The sequence below is a fragment of the Trichomonas vaginalis genome, chromosome IV (genome assembly GCF_026262505.1).
Source record: "Trichomonas vaginalis G3 chromosome IV, whole genome shotgun sequence".
NCBI classification, from domain to species: domain Eukaryota; phylum Parabasalia; order Trichomonadida; family Trichomonadidae; genus Trichomonas; species Trichomonas vaginalis.
In genome coordinates this window covers 7,079,003-7,097,885 of record NC_067206.1, presented here as the reverse complement: position 1 = coordinate 7,097,885, position 18,883 = coordinate 7,079,003, and the positions used below count along the sequence as shown (strand labels likewise).

The following is an 18,883-nucleotide window of genomic DNA, read 5'->3' as shown; positions in this document are numbered from 1 at the left end:
TTATAGTGATAATCAATATTTTTAATATCTACTTCGCTTTCACTATAAAAATGGCATAATACGGATAAATATTAACTGATGATTCATTAACGGTGATTGTCCTGACTTCACCATCTCTAATAATTAAATCTGGGTTGTCAAATTCTGATTTTAATTTGTTTAATGTAAACCTTCCAATTTGCGCTCCAATTGGTAATTGAGTTAAGTTATTAAATGCTAAAATGCTTTCTGCCCAATCAATCTTAAAATAATTTCCTTTAAGACAAGTGTACATTGATCCTAAATTACCAAAAAGATAGATTTCTGATTCCACGGATGACATGATAATTAACATTCCTCTTGACCGAATTTGAAATTTAACTGCAATATCAAAAATATTGTATACTACATCAACAATTGAGCGTTCGCCATATCTTGCCGATTCATAATGGATATCAAGTGTGGGGAATCCAGATATAGGTTTAATTTTGTATATTATGGTTTCTCCAAGCTTTGAAGAATATACTGGGTTAACAGGGGAACCATCTTCAAACATGAACTCGTGTGCATTTGTGAAGATTAAAAGAGAATAATATTCTTTAAGAGATGACTGCACGATAGTTTTTAATTCATTTTCTTTGAATAAAATTGTTGCTTGTTTTGCCTCTTCTTTGAAGAATATTACAAACTCCTCCATATCGCTTTTTTGCTTTTCTTCAATTAGTGGTTCTGATTTCAAATGATAAATTCCATGATTTAAATTTGGCAACTCTTCTTCAACCAGTGATAAAAAATCATAAGCACCAAATGTGAATGTGTTCATAGAATGAAATTCATAGAGAACACTAAATATACCTCTAAACTCAAATCCATTTTCAATGTAATAATACTTCATAGGAAAATAAATACCCTATTCTTTATCTATTTTTGCTGTATAGTTAAAATATTCTTTCAAATTCATCGGATTCCATGATGCAAAAATAACTTTTTCTGAACTGTTGGATGTTTCACCCATATAAACTTTGCCATTTTCTGGATTCAAAACTATATCAAAGTGATCGCAACTAGGCCAATTTACAAAAATTACCTGTATTTTTAAACTTTTTGTTCCTGATTTTGATTTTATTGTTAAACGTTCTCGATTAGAAAGCTTTTTAATTACAGGAAATTCCTCCCATTGATCATTACCTATATTATACAGTATATCTTTGCACTCGTGAGAAATGATGTAACTATAGTAACCAAAAAGTGGAATATTTAAAACTGTTGATGTTTCGTCAACTAAATATTCATACATTCCAAATTGAGCTGTTAATTCAGTTCCAAATGAATAACTTTCATTATATCCCAATGAATTAGTTTTGTCAATGATAAATCCTTGAGTTTCAATGCTTTTATTCACTTTTTCAGCTTTGAAGTAAAATTTGCCTCTCCATGGAGTTATAATTAGAAACTTTCGATTATGACAATCAATATTTCCATCTAGAAAAGTTTCAGATCCAAATGGACTGATATAATAATTAGTTTGTGGTAATTTTTCAAATTTGTAATTATATTCTGTTGTGCTTATAAATAGTATGATTTTGTACCAGTCTGAATCCACGAAGTTGAATGTTCCATTACCCCCATTAAAAACTACTATATAATCTATGGTACAACATGCATTCATGGGGAAAATGCAAAACTTTAACAAAGCTGGACCGTTTTTTGGGGAAACAGTGTGATGGTATAGAGTGTGGAAGTAAATATATGAATATTCAAGATATTGGAATTCTTCGTGATTAAAGAAAAGCAAATGAATATAAGTGTCGGTGTAGTTTGAATATTGGTCCAGAATAATATCTGTTGCTTCGGTAATCATTATTTCATGATATCCGAATGAAATCTCTATTGATTTTCTTGATAACGAGAAGGCAATCAAGAAGCAGAACATATTTTTTTTTCTAATTATCGTAATATCCGAAAAAAAATTACACTTAAATTATGTTGTTTATGAAGATACTTTATTTTTTCGGTAAATAAGTTTTTTAAAAAAACGCCGTTGTCCACTTTTTCATATAATACTTTTTTTTATCCGCCAAAAATTGTGAAAGAACAATCAAAACTAATGACAAGAAATTATGTTTAATTATCAGTAAGGAATATATGGGGCCACTTTATTGTTTATATTTTAACTCAATTTTGATTTGAATGAAAATGCAATAATATTCCAATGAAAAGATTATATTGAATTATAAATTAATTGTTTTTACTAACTGACCACCAGAATCAATAAATATCATGTTCATTTTCTCTTTGAGCAATTTAAATCTGAATATTACTTAAATACCGGTTTTTTGAAGTCATTTATTATGTTGTTGGAATACCCCTCAGCGATATGGCATAAATTAACTACTTGTTGTCTAATTTTACTCAAGATTTAAATTTGCAAATATTCATGTTTGAATTTTTGGAGATATAAATGTAAAAATTTACAGTATAACTAAATGGTAATAAATTTATGTTATTAGGATAAAAATGAGAAAAAAAATGTAACCAACAGCTCTTTCAAGCTTATTTACTCTGGCATAACATGGATAAAGATGAAAAAAATATGTATTTAATAGATAATTAACCTTTTTGAAGCATCATTACTTAATTCGGTGTTAATCTCTGTATAAGTGATGCAGGGAGATGGATAAATGCACAATGTATTATTTATTATGATAATATAGTGGGAAATAAAAAAAATCATTAAAATTATTAAAAATTATACAAACATTTTATAAATATTTTCGTATTTCGGATTCCATTAAGTCCATTGCCTGTTTTGATATCATCCCAAAAGGTTGCCCAGCACCATTGTACACGTAACGGTTGGAAGGGAAGTAATTTGAATCCTGGAAAATGAGATATAAAAATTTTAAAGTTTCACCGACCAAAAATGAGTTTGTTGTATCATAAAAGTCATCAGAATCATTCTTCTTACTCATTATATCCAAAAATCCCTTTCCTGTTCTAAATCTCAAAACAATATTTGCGAAAAACGACCAAGCGCACTCTCTAATTGAGTCATCGCCAGTCAATTTCCATAACAGATACAATGGCTCTGCAATATCATAAGGAAAAGGGTTATCTGACAAAATATATTTTCCAGATTTCCTCAAATTGTCTGCTTTTTGTCTCGCGGCCTCGCTACGTCTCATTTCTTCTTCGTACTCCACGCCGTTGAAGAGCTCGTCCCTAAATATCCGGTCGTACTTGTGAGGTTCGACCATAGGATGATATCTATGGAAATAATAGTCGTGGAAGTGTCCATCCTCGAAGAAATATGATGGTAAGACATTTTCGATGGCTTCTGTTGGTGGAAAACGCTTACAAATGTCTTTCAATTTTTTGGATGCGGTTTCTACGTAATTTGATGCATTTGGAGAGTCTGTGTATGCACCTGATAGCATAGATATGATGAATGATGTCTCAAAACTCTGATTTATGTCTGTTGAATTCAGATATTTTTCAATTAATTGGGAATTTAGATCCAAAATGTCTTTGAAGCGGCCACGAGTAAGGAAATATAGTTTAGGTAAGACTTCTATTGCTATTTCCTTGAAATAATCATACTCTTCCCCTTCAAGTTCATTATTAAATTTTAATGACTTGAAATTTCGATATCCAGCCATCGCGTACTTGATGTATTTCGTTTCGTTTGTGAATTCGGCCAATTTAAGGAACTCTAGGAAGAAAGGGGAAATAGTTGTCTTCGCTTGAAGGGAAAAATAAGTTGGAGAGAACTGTATCTTGTCTTTGTTGTAAAATGCATCGATTTCTTTGTAAAAGGATCCTTCTTCGAGGTTGATTGCTGGTAAAATCATCTCTGCAATTTGAATTGCTTTTTCTAGAAGGACTTTGTTGCCACTCATCTCGTATGCTGAAAGTAAACTTCCAATTACTGATATTATCAACTCCGTTGTATCGTATTGTTTCGTATTTATCGCAAAAGATTTAAGAAATTGGTCAATTGATTGTTGAAAGTAAGTTCTGTGATCGGAAACGTATAATGTAGTTAGACTCTCAACTAATGTTAAACTTAAGTAATGTAAATTGCTGCATCTTGAGAAAATCGGATGAAAATAATCGAAACCGAAGCATTTGGACTTATACCAGTCATAGGAGAAGTTAATAGCTTGTGTAATCTTCAGTAATTTCGCAGAATCTTTCGAAATTTTCGGTAATTCATCTGAAAATAACCAAGAAGTTAAAAATGGAGTACTAAATTTGCTTAAATCGAATACATTTGGATCGGAATTGTATATATCGTCAATGTAATCTTTCTCTGTTAAATTTTCTGTCACAACAACAACTTTCTCTGGCATATCACGAAAATATAATGTTGACGAGAATACAATAGCGAATACCAGCAGTATGGGCAGTAATACTATACGACGAAACTTCCATTTTTTCGATTTTTGATTATGGGGAGCGACTTGCATTGAAATTTGTCACTTTTATTCCGATATTTTAGTTGACATAATTGATTTCCTTATGAAACTGATGTGTTCAATGAGGAAACTCGTTTTTGCCAAAAGAAAAAAGGAAATATGAAATCGAATTGAAATTTCCCAAATTTCTTTTTGCCGAGATATCTAAAACATGGGAGAAAATTATTATAAATAGTGTTTAATTAACAAAATTTCTAAAATATAAATTATACATAGCTAGTAACAACACTAAGAACGTCGTTACGTGGTTGGTTTGGACGGATAATCAATTTCTGTCCTGTCTTAAACGTGCTGTAAGTAAACATTGTGACAATAGCGCCGATAAAAGCAGAAAGAACGATATCGTCAACATGAGAAACTCTGTCACATATATCAATTGCCGCAACAGCAATTGGGTAGATAAGAGGGAAGAATTTCAACGTCATTACAAAAGCAGGAGTTGAATGCCAAATATCAAACAAAAGAAGACTGGCGAAGCCACCTGATGCAAATGATTCGGTAACCGTGACTGATGGTAGAGATCTGAATTGCCAGTTTGCTTGCTTCTTCGATAGTTTTGCAAGACAATCTGAATATGCGCCTTGACCACCACAAATTGTGAGTGTATCTGGTCTTGGTCTAGCAATCATGAATGATAATAATGCGGCGACGAATGAAGCAAATGCAATATTGAAAGAATATGCTGATATTAAGTTTACAATTGTATAATCGAAGACTAATGCTGCCCAAATAAGTGTAATAAAGAGTGGGAAAACGAAAAATATAAATGAGTAATGAATTACTGTTGGAATTGTTTGTGTGTGTTGAATTTGTGTTGTATCAAACAATAATCCAGGGACATAATCATCATGTATTGCAATATTTTGGATAATTATTGATGCAGTTATAAATACACCTGTTAATATAAAGTCAAAGACTGAAAATCTATTGAGGCGGCTCCAAAAAATCGTCAGTCCCATTATTATTGTCACTTTTTAGACTGAGTATTTTTTTATTGGACTTTTTGACACGTAAACCAAAAAATGGCAAAAAAAGAAAAACTTTTAAAAATATAAAAAGGTTTATTCATGAAAGTCTTTAAATGTTAAATAACAGACTCATATACCTAATGATATTGATAGGCTAATTGGTTACCTACAAATTTGTAATTAAGAATGATCTTATTCTTTCTGTGTGTTAGAAATTGTTTTTTAAAAAAGTTTGGGGATCTGAGACACGATATTCAGCATTGTTCAGCAGACCGTCGTGTAAACTCTTCACCTCCAGTAAGCGTACATACTTTTTTGAAGTCTTACCTAAAAAATAATGGCTATGTCAAGCCGTTTTTCCCCTTCAATATTTAAGGTTCCAGTAAAAAAAATATTGAAGACAAATCTATCATTTCATATAATGTCAATATATCAACTATACTATTTAGTCCATACATGCTCATAATTATATAATAAACTTAATTTTAAACTCTTCTGTTGCCAATATAACAAGTATTATCAGCAGCCTTTAGTTTGAGACTGCTTTCATTTACGAAGATAAAAGGCTATGACGCCTTAACAAGATAATTTTCAGATCATTATGCAAAAGATATAATTATTGGAAATATTCCAGAAGAAAATAGATAATAAATGAAACATAAATATTGATAGAATGTGAAAAAAACAAAAATAATAATAAAATTTATTCGAAATTATAAAATATTCTTACATATATTTATGCCTGAACCAAGGAGTGCACTGTATGAAGCCAAAGGCAATCAATCCGATGACTTCTGCAGCACTAATATAAATTAAATAATTTACAATTGGAGAAACAGACTTCTTGACTGTCATAATCTGGTCAATGAATTGTATTTCCGATTCTTCAAGCAAAATATCTTTAATTGAAGAAATTTTTGTCCTTGCTTTTGCTAAAGACAAATTTACTGTCTGATTGAATGAATAAAGTAGAGATTGTGTCTCGTTAAGTGAAACCGACATGATTTTGTTTGCTTTGGCAACTGCATCCATAATCTTGAACGTTCTTCGGTGCCAGGAGTCAGTGTATGGCACTAAAGTGTTGGTAATGAAGTCATTGAGTTGTCCATATGTTGCAACTTCGTCAATGACTTCTGCAAATTCTGCTGTAATTTTGAGATAATCTTCAATTGTTTTGTTTGCGGCTTTTAAGTCACCTTTCGTAGTTTCGTATGATTTAAGCTCATTCCTCATTATAAGGAATGAGGGATTGCGTAGTTTTTCTATCTTTTCTGGTTGAACTGTTGAAGATGTTGAAATTGGCATTCCTTGGAATGTCCATGCTTGCTTTCTTCGATTGCTAATTATATCATTTGTATTATATGTTGCATTAAACAATTCTATTCTTGATGTATAATCATCACACATTGCTGTAATGCCAATCCAGCACTTCGATATATCAACAGTAATAGGAGTATCTACTATTAATACTTTTTGGTCTTTTGCGTCTGTATGTGTTACGTTTATAGATTTATTGAAAATTGATAGCGTAACTTTGAAATGTTCGTTATCAAGTGGGATCGATTTCAGACAAGGATCTATGTCTTGCATTACCTTAAATGTTTTAGAGCCGTCAGACTGATAAATATTATAATGTAAAACAGGATTTCCTTCATTATCAGCAAATACAGCACCAACCAATACGATTCCGCTAAATTTATCGGATATTCCATAAAATGAACCATCAGAACTATGCTTTGCTATAATTGGAATCGCAAATCCACCTCCTCCATTTCCTTGGCTAATTTTGAGATCAAAAGTAATTTGCCAATTACCGGAGGGAAGTGGTAAAGCACTCCATGCGGAACCTTTTCTATATTGTATTGGTGGTGCAAGAATAATTGTTCCTTCTTCGATAATAGCAGCGCCACCAATATTCCAATACCCGATTTGATTCCTAGAATTAGGATAGAAGGGTGGTATTAAGTCAGGAGATTGCTCAAATGATTTGATTGAGCTAAAGAATAAAGGTAAAATTTTTATATTGAGATTATCCAATTTAGGGTCTAATACACTTTTCGATCACCCTCAAAATTTTTTAAATTAGAAGATTTTAGACTTGGCCAAATGAACGCAAACAATATTGCTCAACAAAGATATGATCATGCAAGACAGATCATTTACAACACTATATTACCACGTATTTATCAACTCATTTTTGAAACTCCTCAATTTCCATTTTGGTTTACATCAAATTGCTTGTGGGCAATTTGTGTAGCATCCAAAGCAACAGATGGTAAGAAATTCCGAATTCCACTTAGTTTTGTGTTAACTGCATTAATGACATTTGTTCCAACAGAATTATCAGCATTTTTCATTGGAAAAGAGTCACCACTCAAGCAATCACTTTACTCAGTTTATCTTTGCATATTATTATGGGCAATAACTGAGATATATACATCATCACTCCTTCAAAAATTCAAAAAATATCTAGGATTAATAGCAGCACCATTACACACATTTAACATGATGAGAATATTACATTACTATACTGATGAGACACGCAAAATTTCATGGGAATCAGCTTTAGTATGCGGAATTTTATTATCAATCTCTGACATTGCAATTGAAAGAATTTTCAAATTCTTCATTAAAGGAACTGATTCTCCATTCACTCGTGGAACGGCTTTTCTCAGAATCATTTCTGCTTTTGTAATTTTCTTTTTATTGACAGAAGAAACTCCAGCAATGATCGTATTTGGTGTACTCCCATATAAACCAGTTGGTCTTGTCATCGCAGTTCTCTATGCATCAATGGAATTTGCTGTTCTTGCAGATGACATTTTTACACCTAAAGAGAAGACATATTAAAGTTAAATTGCATACTCAAGTTATATACATTTTGGTTACCCAACCTTTTATTATTTCTACCGAATAAATTGTTTCAATTATTAAATAACTTGTTATTTTTGCTGAATGATAGATTACATAAATTTCATAGGGAATTTTGGATGCCTTTGAAAAAAAAAAAAAAAAAAAAAAAAAAAAAAAAAAGGTAGTGGGGCTTCCAGGCACTTCGTGCCTTCTAGCCCTGAGGATGAATGAGTATAATGAAGTTTTTTTTTTTTTTTTGGGTGACCTTCCAGGCACTTCGTGCCTTCTAGCCCACATAAATGAAGTTTTTATTCGGAGGTCTTCCAGGAGCTTTTCACAAATTATATATGTTTTCATGTTTTGTCAAGACTTCTTCGTAAATGTTTTGTCAAGACTTCTTCGTAAATGTTTTGTCAAGACTTCTTCGTAAATGTTTTGTCAAGACTTCATCGTAAATGTTTTGTCATGATTTCTTCGTAAATGTTTTGTCAAGACTTCTTCTTCGTAAATGTTTTGTCAAGACTTCTTCGTAAATGTTTTGTCAAGACTTCTTCGTAAATGTTTTGTCAAACATGAACGTAAATGTTTTGTCAAGACTTCTTCGTAACGAGTGTAAATGAACCAAAAATAATGTTTAGGTGAAGAGGTGAGATTTCACCTGTTTTTTCACCTCTTTTTTCACCCGTTGAATTTTCATGAAATTTACACCAAAAATAATGTTTAGGTGAAGAGGTGAGATTTCACCTGTTTTTTCACCTAATTTTTCACCCTCTTGAATTTTCATGAAATTTACACCAAAAATATATTTTAGGTGAAGAGGTGAGATTTCACCTGTTTTTTCACCTAATTTTTCACCCGTTGAATTTTCATGAAATTTACACCAAAATATACTACTAGGGTCATTTACGAAGAAATCTCAACAAAGTCTTTACGAAGAAATCTCAACAAAACATAGACAAGAAAGTTCATGAGAAATTAGATGAAGAAGTCTTAACAAAGTCTTTACGAAGAAATTCATGAAAATTCAAGAGGTGAGAAATGAGGTGAAAAAAGAGGTGAAATCTCACCTCTTCACCTAAAATATATTTTTGGGTCATTTACGAAGAAATCTCAACAAAGTCTTTACGAAGAAATCTCAACAAAGTCTTTACGAAGAAGTCACAATAAAGTCTTTACGAAGAAATTCATGAAAATTCAACGGGTGAGAAATGAGGTGAGAAAACAGGTGACATCTCACCTCATATGTCCTTACTGAAAAAGTATGTGTTCCATCTGAAGTTCTTATATACGGGTCTTCCAGGAGCTTTTCACAAAATATATATGTTTTCATGTTTTGTCACTTTTCTGTCACTTTTCAGGAAAAAACATTTTTATTATATATATAAAATGAATTTTACAAAACCACCGTTACCCTTCTTTGGAAATAAGAGTAGATGTAAAGATATTCTATTGAGAGAACTTAAGAAACTACCGAATGGTCTAACATTTGTAGATTTGTTCGGTGGAAGTTTCTATATATCCCATTTGTGCCATACAATATTCCCAGACTCAAAGATTATATGCAATGACTTCGACAACTATATGAACCGTCTCAAACATATACCAGACACAAACAAAATATTGAAAGAGTTAAAAGAAAAGATACCTATAGGTAAGATGGAACGTATACCATTAGATAAGAAAAATATTGTCAGAGAGGTTTTGAAAAAAGCAGAGTATATTGACTGGGATAGTATATCTTCTAGACTATTGTATAGTGGTTCTATAAGAGTTCATGACATTGAAACACTTATGTCAAACGTTTTATATCTTAACTATACAAATGTTTTCAAAGAGAACATAGAAAAATATACTGAGGGTATAGAGTTTGTGAGATGTCATTGGACAGAGTTGTATGAAAAATATAAAAACAAGGAAAATGTTTTCTTTATAGTGGACCCGCCGTTCTATAACACATACGATTTTCAATACCAAGTAGACTGGACTTTGAGAGACTCTTTAGAAACTTTAGACGTTTTACATAACCATCCATGCTTTTACTTTACATCCGATAAAAGTGGTTTGGAAAGTGTCATGAGATGGTTAGAGGACATACATGACTATGAGTTTAGATACGACAAGAGAATATGAGAGAGGTCCTATAAACCGGAAAAAGTGTCATAACAAAGAAATTTTATTGGTAAGTAAATGTGGTTTGAAATAGGACTACTTGTTTTAGGTTTTTTCCATTGTGTCATTTACTTATTTGACGTGGCAGAAAGATATAGAGAATATGAAGATGAACCAATGCCTGCAAATGTCCAGTATATGTACTCGTAAGAGATATTTTTATCTAATATTAAATGGACGCACAGAACTTAGCGAATGCACAGCAACCTGGACAACCAAACCCAGAGAATATTCCAAATGAAGTTAGAATACAAACTGCAATGGCAAACTATGGTCAAGTGCCAACAGATGTACAAATGCAAACTGCCATGTCAAATGACGCTGCGTTAGGTTTGCCACCATGGTATGCAAATATGAGATGGAAAGAGTTTTATACAAACCCCGAAGTGGGATATAAACAACTTTATGCAGATGACGCGAACACAGGAGTTGACCCAGAGTATGTTTTCTACCAGAGGAGAAACAGAATGTATGAGCTCCAGTTAAAGAATGCAATGGAACTCAACAGGAAACGTAAGAGACTAGGCGGACATTAGATTTTTACATATAGTAAAATGGGTTTCTTTGGAAGAATAGGAAACTTCTTTCGAAATGTTGGAAGAGGTATATGGAATGGAATAAAATCTGTCGGAAGAGGAATTTGGAACGGTGTCAAAAATATTGGTAAAAGAGTAGGTCAGTTCGTTGGTATTATACCTAAATGAACGAACAAGCTCCTGTTATACAACAGCCTGAACCTGCACCACAGTCTAGTTGGCAACCAAATCCAACACCTCAACCGTATTAAAATTATATTTTTACCGTTCGATAGTAGTTGTATATGAGACTAAGTTCTAAGTAAAACGCGTGGTATAATGGAATTATTCTCTTTCTTCCATCTGTAGTAAACCATACTTGAAAGTCTGAAATACTTCCACTCGGCGGTTCATATAGCTTTGTAGGTTTTTCGTAAAAGTCATTTGCCAAGCATAAAAAAGAGTTTTGTGCGCCAGAAAATGAAGCATGAACTATAATAGCATCTGAGTCGAAAACATTTTCATATGTTCCATTAGGGTTTTCGACTTCATAAAAGTCTGGGTGTACTGGATATGCTGCAGGCTGATTTAACATCCTCAAAAATCTATACCATGCCAAGTTGTTATATTTTGTAGAAATATAAACGTTTTCTCCAAGGTCTTCTATTCTATTGATTTTAACAGTTGCATTTTTCCTGTCATATAAAATATCGAGATGGTACTCTCCTTCGTCAATGTTAAACTGGTTTGCATATTCGATATAGATATCGTTTATTTTTTCTTGAAAAGCTTGAAGAGTTGTTTCTAAGTTTACAAGCAAATTCACTTGTAAAAGTTTTCCCTGTTCAAATTTCTCATACGTACGTTTTTCTTTGTTATAGTATCGAATTTCAAAAGCGACCGTAAATGGGAAACCATGTATGGCTTCTGAAATGAACTTCATTCTACGAAAGCCAATAGCTTTTGTGACGGATGGGTCTCTTAACCATCTTAACGGGTAGTCAAAACGATAGCCTTCATGCTTTACGGTCTCTGTCTCAAACTTTTGACCGACATTCGTAAAAAGTTCATCTAATGGTTTAGTTGTAGCAACTCTTGAATTTTCTTTTTCTATTGAAAGCATATTTTATCTAGAATAAAAATGTCGAAAGAAACAGCGTCTATGAGAGAAATACAACACAACCGACAACTCATTTTGCAAGCTCTAAATAAGAACACAACAAACTTTTCAAACTATTCTAAGATATCTGAGTCATTGAAAGAAGGAAACTTAAAACTGACGATAAACCCAATGACAGACGAGTTTCTGTTTCAAGACAGTAAGAACCATACTGTTTGTATAAATCCAACAAAAAGAACTTTAAACGAGAAACCTATAGATGAACTTCTTTTGAAAGCAGATATTGACAACAAAGCTGACAAAGAGTATGTAGATGCAACAAGAGACTATATTCTCGCATGGACAGATAGAACATACCCACAAAAACATCATACACATAACATCTATGACGTAGATGAACTTCAAGAAATGTTAGATGACAAAGCGGATAAAACATATGTTGACAATAAAATGTCAAGTGAAGTGACAAGAGCTGACAAAGAATATTCTAAAAAGACTCATACACATACCATTGCAAATATTACAAACTTACAAGAAACCTTAAACAAGAAAAGTGACGTTGGACATACACACGATTTCTTCGCAACTGTTGGTATAGAAAATATTGAAGGAACGGTTGAAGAAACTGGGGATGTATTAAATTGGAAACCTCCTAACTTTCCACAAGGTTTAACATCGGATAAAGACATTAGATGTGGAAATGTCTATGTCATGGAGGATGAAAACAAAGTTAAATTCACTGCTCAAGATTTATATGATAAAAAAGCTGACAAAACAGAGCTTCAAACGTTAAAGACAGAAATACTTCAAACAGTATATCCTATAGGTTCTATTTACACGTCAATGAACTCTACCAAACCAGAAGTAGTACTTGGTTTTGGAACTTGGACTCAAATAGTCGACAGGTTTTTGTATTGTGCAAACTCTTCAAAGGAAACAGGTGGAAGTAAAACGATTTCAGGTGCAAATTTACCTGCGCACAGTCACTACATAAATTTAAGTACATCTGAAGCAGGTTTGCATAGTCATAGATTTTGGGATTGGTCAGGAATGACAAAAGGTAAAGGATATGATGTTAAAGAGGACGTTAAGTTTGCTATAAATTGTTACTGGAGTAACACTGAGGTAGGAGGAAGCCATACACATCGCGTTTCAGGGTATACGCAAACAACGGGACAGAGTAAAGACTACATGCCACCTTACATGACAGTTTACGCATGGTATAGAAATGCTTAGTCGTCATTTTCAACTTCTTTAGCATATTCGTCAGGAGTTGTCTTATATTTGTTAGGAACTGTCTTTGAAAGTATACCACCTTGAACTTTGACAAGTTTGAAACGAGGTCTGACAATAGTAGTTTTATCTTCTGCTTGCAGTCTGTACATTTTGCCATGTTTGCCTAAAACTTCATAATATTCTCTTGTATACTTTCTTCTATTTTTACGAACACGAAGGTGAGTACCTGTCGAGTTCCCATTGTTGTCATAGTCAATAGTATTTTCATATGGGTCGCGTTTAGGTATTTCTATTTTTACTTTGTCACCTTTCTGAAGTTTGAAGCCTGGCATTCTTTCTTGTTTGTCTCTTTTGACTAAACTATTAAATATATAGTCTTTCTCTAAGTCAGGGTTGTTTTTCATTTCTTCAGGGGAGTGGTTTCCCAAACCTTTTTGTTTACGGCTATTGTAAATATTTAAAACTTGTCTCATCTTTGCCATGGAGAAATGTCTATACTTGTCGTCATATGACATTTCATCTACCTCGCCGCCTTGTGGTTGGTTTAAGTCTCTTAAGATTTTTATACAAACTGTCAATGACACCAAGAGCAGAATGGTTTTGGTCGACAATGAAATATTGGTTTACATTTTTTGAACGCAGATAGTTTTTAATATCGTCTGATTTGAAAGAACTTTCACAGTCAGATGTCAGTTTTGTTGGATGGTATTTGTCAACGAATATTGTCAAAGCAGTTTTCACATCTAAAATATTTTTGGACTGTAATGGTATGGCTTCACAGTATCTTGTGTTTTGACCAACAAATATTAGCCAGTATGGTGGTCCATCTTCTCTATACCTCGGAATGTTTTCCAAGATATCCATAAACCAAGCATTTGGTGTTGAACTAAAGATTTTTATCATGAGTGCTTTCTTTGTCGCTTTAGAAACATAGGGGTCCTTGTTCGGATTCGTCATTTTTTACCCTATAAGAAATGGGTTTATTTGGCGCATTAGCAGGAGTTGCATCCAGATTTTTGCCCGCAGTTGGAACAATAGCCAGAGGTGTATTTGGAGTTGGAAGGAAGATTTTGAGTACATTAGGTATACTGAAAGAGAAAGCACAACCTATTATACAAACCGTACAGAAAGGTTGGGAGGTAGCACGAGATGCAGCAAATCTTATTCCAAATCCTGAAACAAGAGGAAAAGTTCAAGGATGGATGGACAATGTAGGAAGACAAGCAGGAAACTACTATAACAAAGCAAATGACTACTATAACCAAGCAGGACACTATATGGACCAAGGTGAAAGATTCTTTAACAGAGGATATAACCATGCACAACAATGGGTAAACAACAACCAACCTCAACCGCCTCAAACTTGGGGAATGTAAAATTTTTTACTGAGATGAAATGAACAATACAGCATTGAGACAAATGGGCTCAAGATGGATTTGTCGGCTTCCAGCAGTTACACAACCACGTGTTTGTCAAGTTCTTCCTATACCTCAGGAAGTTTTAGACCGACTTAAAAAACCTAAACAACCAGTTGAAAACAAAACAAACTAAAATTTTTACTGAGATGAAATGACCGAAGAAGTTGAAACGGTAGATTTGACACCACAAACAAAAAGTTCAGAACCATTGTCAAAACTGTCAAAGAACTTACAGATGAAGAGAAAAATTCAATAATAGAAAGTGCCAGGTCTGGAAATACAAACCCTAACTACAAAGTCACTTTTCATAGAAATGGAACGGCTAGTATCTCAAAAAAGAAACAGACTCTCACAAATAAAATATTGAAGTCTGAAGGAGCTTTCGAGACAACAGATGGAAAAGTTTACTTCACTGACGAACAGTTCATTATAGAACATCTCATTGACTTAGAGTCAAAATATTCTAAACTTTACAACAAACACAAAAAGTTGAAAGGAAACAAAACAGATGGCATATGATATTTACGAAGATGTTGACAACACAACCATACCTGCAAGTGAGGTAAAGTCAGAGGAACCAAAAAGTGACGAAAAAACCAATAGAAGAAGGTGAGCCAAAAACTGAAGATAAACCAAAACCAAAGTTTAGTCTCCAGACTAAACCAAGTCAACCTTCATTAGCTGGTATGGGTTGGCGTCAAAGACTTATGGTAGCTGGTGGTTATGTTAAGTAAAGGAAAAAATTTTTTCAAAAAAATATATTTTTTTATTTTTATAAAAATGTACGCTGAGTTTGTTGGAGAAGACCGTTGGGAAACTTGTTTGTTAGATGAGAAATATGAAATTCACTGTTGTGAGTCATTTGAAGTCAGAAACAAAAAGACAAAAAGAGTTTTAAGCGAATGGGAGCAAAATGACGGATATGCTAGGATGAGGATTGGTGGAAAACACTATTTTAAACATGTTGTCATTGCAACTCATTTTATACCGAATCCTAACAATCTACCTTTTGTAGACCACATAAACCATATAAGAAACGACAATAGACTTGAAAACTTACGCTGGGTCACTTGTTCTGAAAACAGTAAGAACATAGGCAAATTTAGAGATATTGTATTCGAATTTGTCGACGAACTAGAAGATGAAGCAATTGAAATTACAGACTATGGTAAGCATACGTTTGAGTTTTACTACTATAGCGAAGAACAGGACTCTTTCTACCTTTATACCGGCGTAAACTATAGAAAATTACAAGTATGTTTTACTAAGGCGGGCTATGCTTATGTAAACACTAGAGATACAGATGGAAAACACGTTCATATATTTCTCAACAAATTCAAGAAGCTATATGGCATACCATTTTAAAACATTTTTTAAAAACAGTATATTTTTACATATATTAAATGTTTCAGGTTGAAAAACAAAGAACAAAAGTAGCAGATACAAAACCGTTAGACTATATCTTCACAAATGCCGGTAGGACTATATCAGATGAAGAAATTTCATCCGGCTCCTACCGCTTTGACTTTCCAATTCGTTGGCTTCAAAGTCCTTCAGATGCAAAGGCAATAGGATTTAGAAGAGTTTTGTTTTCAAAAAGAACTAACGCGTTTATGTTTGCAGTATATTTTCACGGTCAGTATAGAGGTTCTGACGGTCTACTAGACAAATTTGACGAAATGAGAATCTTTACGGTTCGTTCAGACGAAAGTCTTGAGAAGACTCTAAATGACTTTCAAACTCAAATAAACAAATATTATTGGGAATTTCAAGAAAAATACGACTCTTTACTAAATGGAACATACTATCTGAAACTAGAATATGACAAGATGAACTCCACCGTTTCATTTCAAAAGATTGAAATTAACCCTCCAAGAGATACACAGTTTTTATTTTGGCAAGTAGACAAACGTTCTTGGGCACAATTTCTTCGGTTACTAAACCAGAACGAACCATTACCACCTGACGGTCCGTTCTGGTTTATACGCCCACCAACAGATTTGATAGTTTATAGAAACGTGTTTGACCCTCAAAATGTCATGTGTCATGCAAGTTTCAGTTCAAGCAACAATAGTTTTCTTTGTATTGGTAAGGACTTTTATGACTTTGCTTCTAAATTCTACGAACCACCTAGTAACAGTTTCTCTGACTTTCAAGTTTGGTTCACAACAAATGGTGTGCAACATATTGTTCCATTGTACTACGACTTTTATCTCGAATTGTCTTTCATATATAACTACGGAGAAGTGCTGAAAAAGTATTGAAAAATATATTTTAGGGTAGATGGTTAGATGTAACCTGTCTTCTACCCTCTTTTCTACCCTCATGAATTTTCATGAATTTTGTGCTGAATTCGACAAAAATGAGTTTTTGGTTGAAAAAAGAGGTGGAGCCAAAAGTGGCTCGACCTCAAAACAAGCATTTTGTGAAGAATATACCAACCCGCGGAAAACAGCGGGTTGCTTTTATAGTAACAACAGGTGAATTTTCATGAATTTCCTTAAGATAGAAAAAAATATATTTTAGGCGACCAGGTGAGATTTCACCCGTTTTCTCACCTGTTTTCTCACCTCATGATTTCATCGTATATGTTTTGTCGAAACTTCTTCGTAAATGTTTTGTCAAGACTTCATCGTAATGAGCGTAAATGACCGAAAAATAATGTTTAGGTGAAGAGGTGAGATTTCACCTCTTTTTTCACCTGTTTTTTCACCCTCGTGAATTTTCATGAATTTTCATGAATTTTCATGAATTTCCTTAAGATAGAAAAAATAAAGTTAGTTTTATTTTTATTTATTTTTTTATTTTGTATGTAAGAACAGAAATGTCAACAATCGGCACAACAACAATACAAACAACTACAGCACCAAACTCGTTAGTCATGAACCCAACTTCAATGTTGGTAGAGATGAAAAGCTTCATTCCTTCTTCATATACTTTCGAAACAAAAATCCAGAAGATAAAGCAGGAATTGTTAACAAGTAATTTAGACTGTAGTGCGAAAGATGAAACAAATGAACAGTATCTTTATGAAATGCAGGATATTATTGACCATCTACCTAAACTTCCTGAAATCCAACAACAAAAGCTTACTATTCCTGAATTCGATGAAATAGAAGTCAAAGCAACTGACTCAGTAGAAATAAAGAAGTTCATACGAAAGGTAAACTATGAGTTTCTAGGATTTCATTGCAACCATAAAGTTATGGACAAAGATTGCGACATGGTATATAAGAATGTTTCTGACATATATAAATCTGGGGAGTTTAAGACCTACGACAACTTTGTTTCGTTAGCTGCAAAATGTGTATGGGAAATAAGAGATAAAGATAGAAGAGGTAAGGTATGGAACGGACAAATAAAACCCGCAACTTTTGAGTTAAAGAAAACCATTGACGCCTTAGTTGTTTTAGCAGGTAAGGTTTCAATGTACAATGCAAAAATGAACCCGCAATGTTCAAAATGTAAAGCAGCAATGAGGAAATATAACTACTCCGTCAAAGAGATAGAAAGAATGAGAAACGACTATGCAGATTTAAAGAAAGAAGCAGAAAAGCCAGCAGAAAATAAAATGGACATGTTAGAATTTCTGAACAAAAACTATCCAACTGCTGACGATTTCCTATTATCTGACGTCAAGAAGAAGTATAAAGAAACTTTCGGTATCGTTAAAACATTCGATATACTGACAGAAGAAATAGAAGCTACAAAACTGTTTAGGATTTCAAATATACATCATACAATTCATGTAAAACGCTTATAAAATAACAGGTGAAAAAAGAGGTGAAATCTCACCTCTTCACCTAAAATATATTTTTGGGTCATTTACGCTCATTACGAAGAAGTTTTGACAAAACATTTACGATGAAATCATGAAAATTCATGTACGAAGAAGTCTTGACAAAACATGTACGATGAAATCATGAAAATTCATGAGGTGAAAAATTAGGTGAAAAAACAGGTGAAATCTCACCTCTTCACCTAAAATATATTTTTGCTGAAAAAATGACCAAATTTCATTATATAACTGTTATTTTTGACGAAGAGAACTTTTACACTTCGTAAAAAAATTCTATGAAATCATATCTTTTATACAAGATAGAAAAAATAAAATAAAAGCTAGTTTTTTTAAAATATTTTTTTTATT

General features: G+C 33.0%; 11 protein-coding genes and 1 pseudogene across 12 annotated transcripts, besides 1 other annotated feature; 6 read left to right on the top strand and 6 right to left on the bottom strand.

Annotated features, from left to right (window-relative positions):
• Positions 1 to 28: 28 nt before the first annotated feature.
• TVAGG3_0045480 (uncharacterized protein) lies at positions 29 to 802 on the bottom strand (the record flags this gene model as incomplete). The annotated part of the gene is made up of 1 exon (XM_001302378.1): positions 29 to 802. The coding sequence occupies one exon, from the start codon at positions 800 to 802 to the stop codon at positions 29 to 31; it is 774 nt and encodes a 257-aa protein (XP_001302379.1).
• A 1,892-nt stretch (positions 803 to 2,694) lies between these two features.
• On the bottom strand, positions 2,695 to 4,457 carry TVAGG3_0045470 (mannosyl-oligosaccharide 1,2-alpha-mannosidase protein; the record flags this gene model as incomplete). The annotated part of the gene is made up of 1 exon (XM_001302379.1): positions 2,742 to 4,331. The coding sequence occupies one exon, from the start codon at positions 4,329 to 4,331 to the stop codon at positions 2,742 to 2,744; it is 1,590 nt and encodes a 529-aa protein (XP_001302380.1).
• Positions 4,458 to 4,628: 171 nt separating this feature from the next.
• Positions 4,629 to 5,786, bottom strand: TVAGG3_0045460 (lipid phosphate phosphatase family; the record flags this gene model as incomplete). Its single annotated transcript, XM_001302380.2, has 1 exon — positions 4,664 to 5,416. One exon carries the CDS (start codon positions 5,414 to 5,416, stop codon positions 4,664 to 4,666), a length of 753 nt encoding a protein of 250 aa, XP_001302381.1.
• A 340-nt stretch (positions 5,787 to 6,126) lies between these two features.
• Positions 6,127 to 7,430, bottom strand: TVAGG3_0045450 (carbohydrate binding; the record flags this gene model as incomplete). Its single annotated transcript, XM_001302381.1, has 1 exon — positions 6,152 to 7,015. The coding sequence occupies one exon, from the start codon at positions 7,013 to 7,015 to the stop codon at positions 6,152 to 6,154; it is 864 nt and encodes a 287-aa protein (XP_001302382.1).
• Positions 7,431 to 7,531: 101 nt separating this feature from the next.
• TVAGG3_0045440 (uncharacterized protein) lies at positions 7,532 to 8,275 on the top strand (the record flags this gene model as incomplete). The annotated part of the gene is made up of 1 exon (XM_001302382.1): positions 7,532 to 8,275. One exon carries the CDS (start codon positions 7,532 to 7,534, stop codon positions 8,273 to 8,275), a length of 744 nt encoding a protein of 247 aa, XP_001302383.1.
• Positions 8,276 to 8,427: 152 nt separating this feature from the next.
• Positions 8,428 to 18,883: part of a mobile genetic element that runs on past the window's edge.
• Positions 11,456 to 12,085, bottom strand: TVAGG3_0045430 (uncharacterized protein; the record flags this gene model as incomplete). Its single annotated transcript, XM_051220878.1, has 1 exon — positions 11,456 to 12,085. A coding segment is annotated over one exon (630 nt), but the record flags the coding sequence as incomplete, so codon positions are not given.
• On the top strand, positions 12,926 to 13,318 carry TVAGG3_0045420 (phage tail repeat-like family; the record flags this gene model as incomplete). Its single annotated transcript, XM_051220877.1, has 1 exon — positions 12,926 to 13,318. The coding sequence occupies one exon, from the start codon at positions 12,926 to 12,928 to the stop codon at positions 13,316 to 13,318; it is 393 nt and encodes a 130-aa protein (XP_051105863.1).
• On the bottom strand, positions 13,380 to 14,221 carry TVAGG3_0045410 (annotated as a pseudogene). The gene has a single exon. A coding segment is annotated over exon 1 (842 nt).
• Positions 14,293 to 14,694, top strand: TVAGG3_0045400 (uncharacterized protein; the record flags this gene model as incomplete). Its single annotated transcript, XM_051220876.1, has 1 exon — positions 14,293 to 14,694. One exon carries the CDS (start codon positions 14,293 to 14,295, stop codon positions 14,692 to 14,694), a length of 402 nt encoding a protein of 133 aa, XP_051105862.1.
• Positions 14,714 to 14,869, top strand: TVAGG3_0045390 (uncharacterized protein; the record flags this gene model as incomplete). Its single annotated transcript, XM_051220875.1, has 1 exon — positions 14,714 to 14,869. One exon carries the CDS (start codon positions 14,714 to 14,716, stop codon positions 14,867 to 14,869), a length of 156 nt encoding a protein of 51 aa, XP_051105861.1.
• Positions 15,517 to 16,101, top strand: TVAGG3_0045380 (His-Me finger endonucleases family; the record flags this gene model as incomplete). Its single annotated transcript, XM_051220874.1, has 1 exon — positions 15,517 to 16,101. The coding sequence occupies one exon, from the start codon at positions 15,517 to 15,519 to the stop codon at positions 16,099 to 16,101; it is 585 nt and encodes a 194-aa protein (XP_051105860.1).
• On the top strand, positions 17,561 to 18,499 carry TVAGG3_0045370 (organellar and viral DNA polymerase type B; the record flags this gene model as incomplete). The annotated part of the gene is made up of 1 exon (XM_001302371.1): positions 17,561 to 18,499. The coding sequence occupies one exon, from the start codon at positions 17,561 to 17,563 to the stop codon at positions 18,497 to 18,499; it is 939 nt and encodes a 312-aa protein (XP_001302372.1).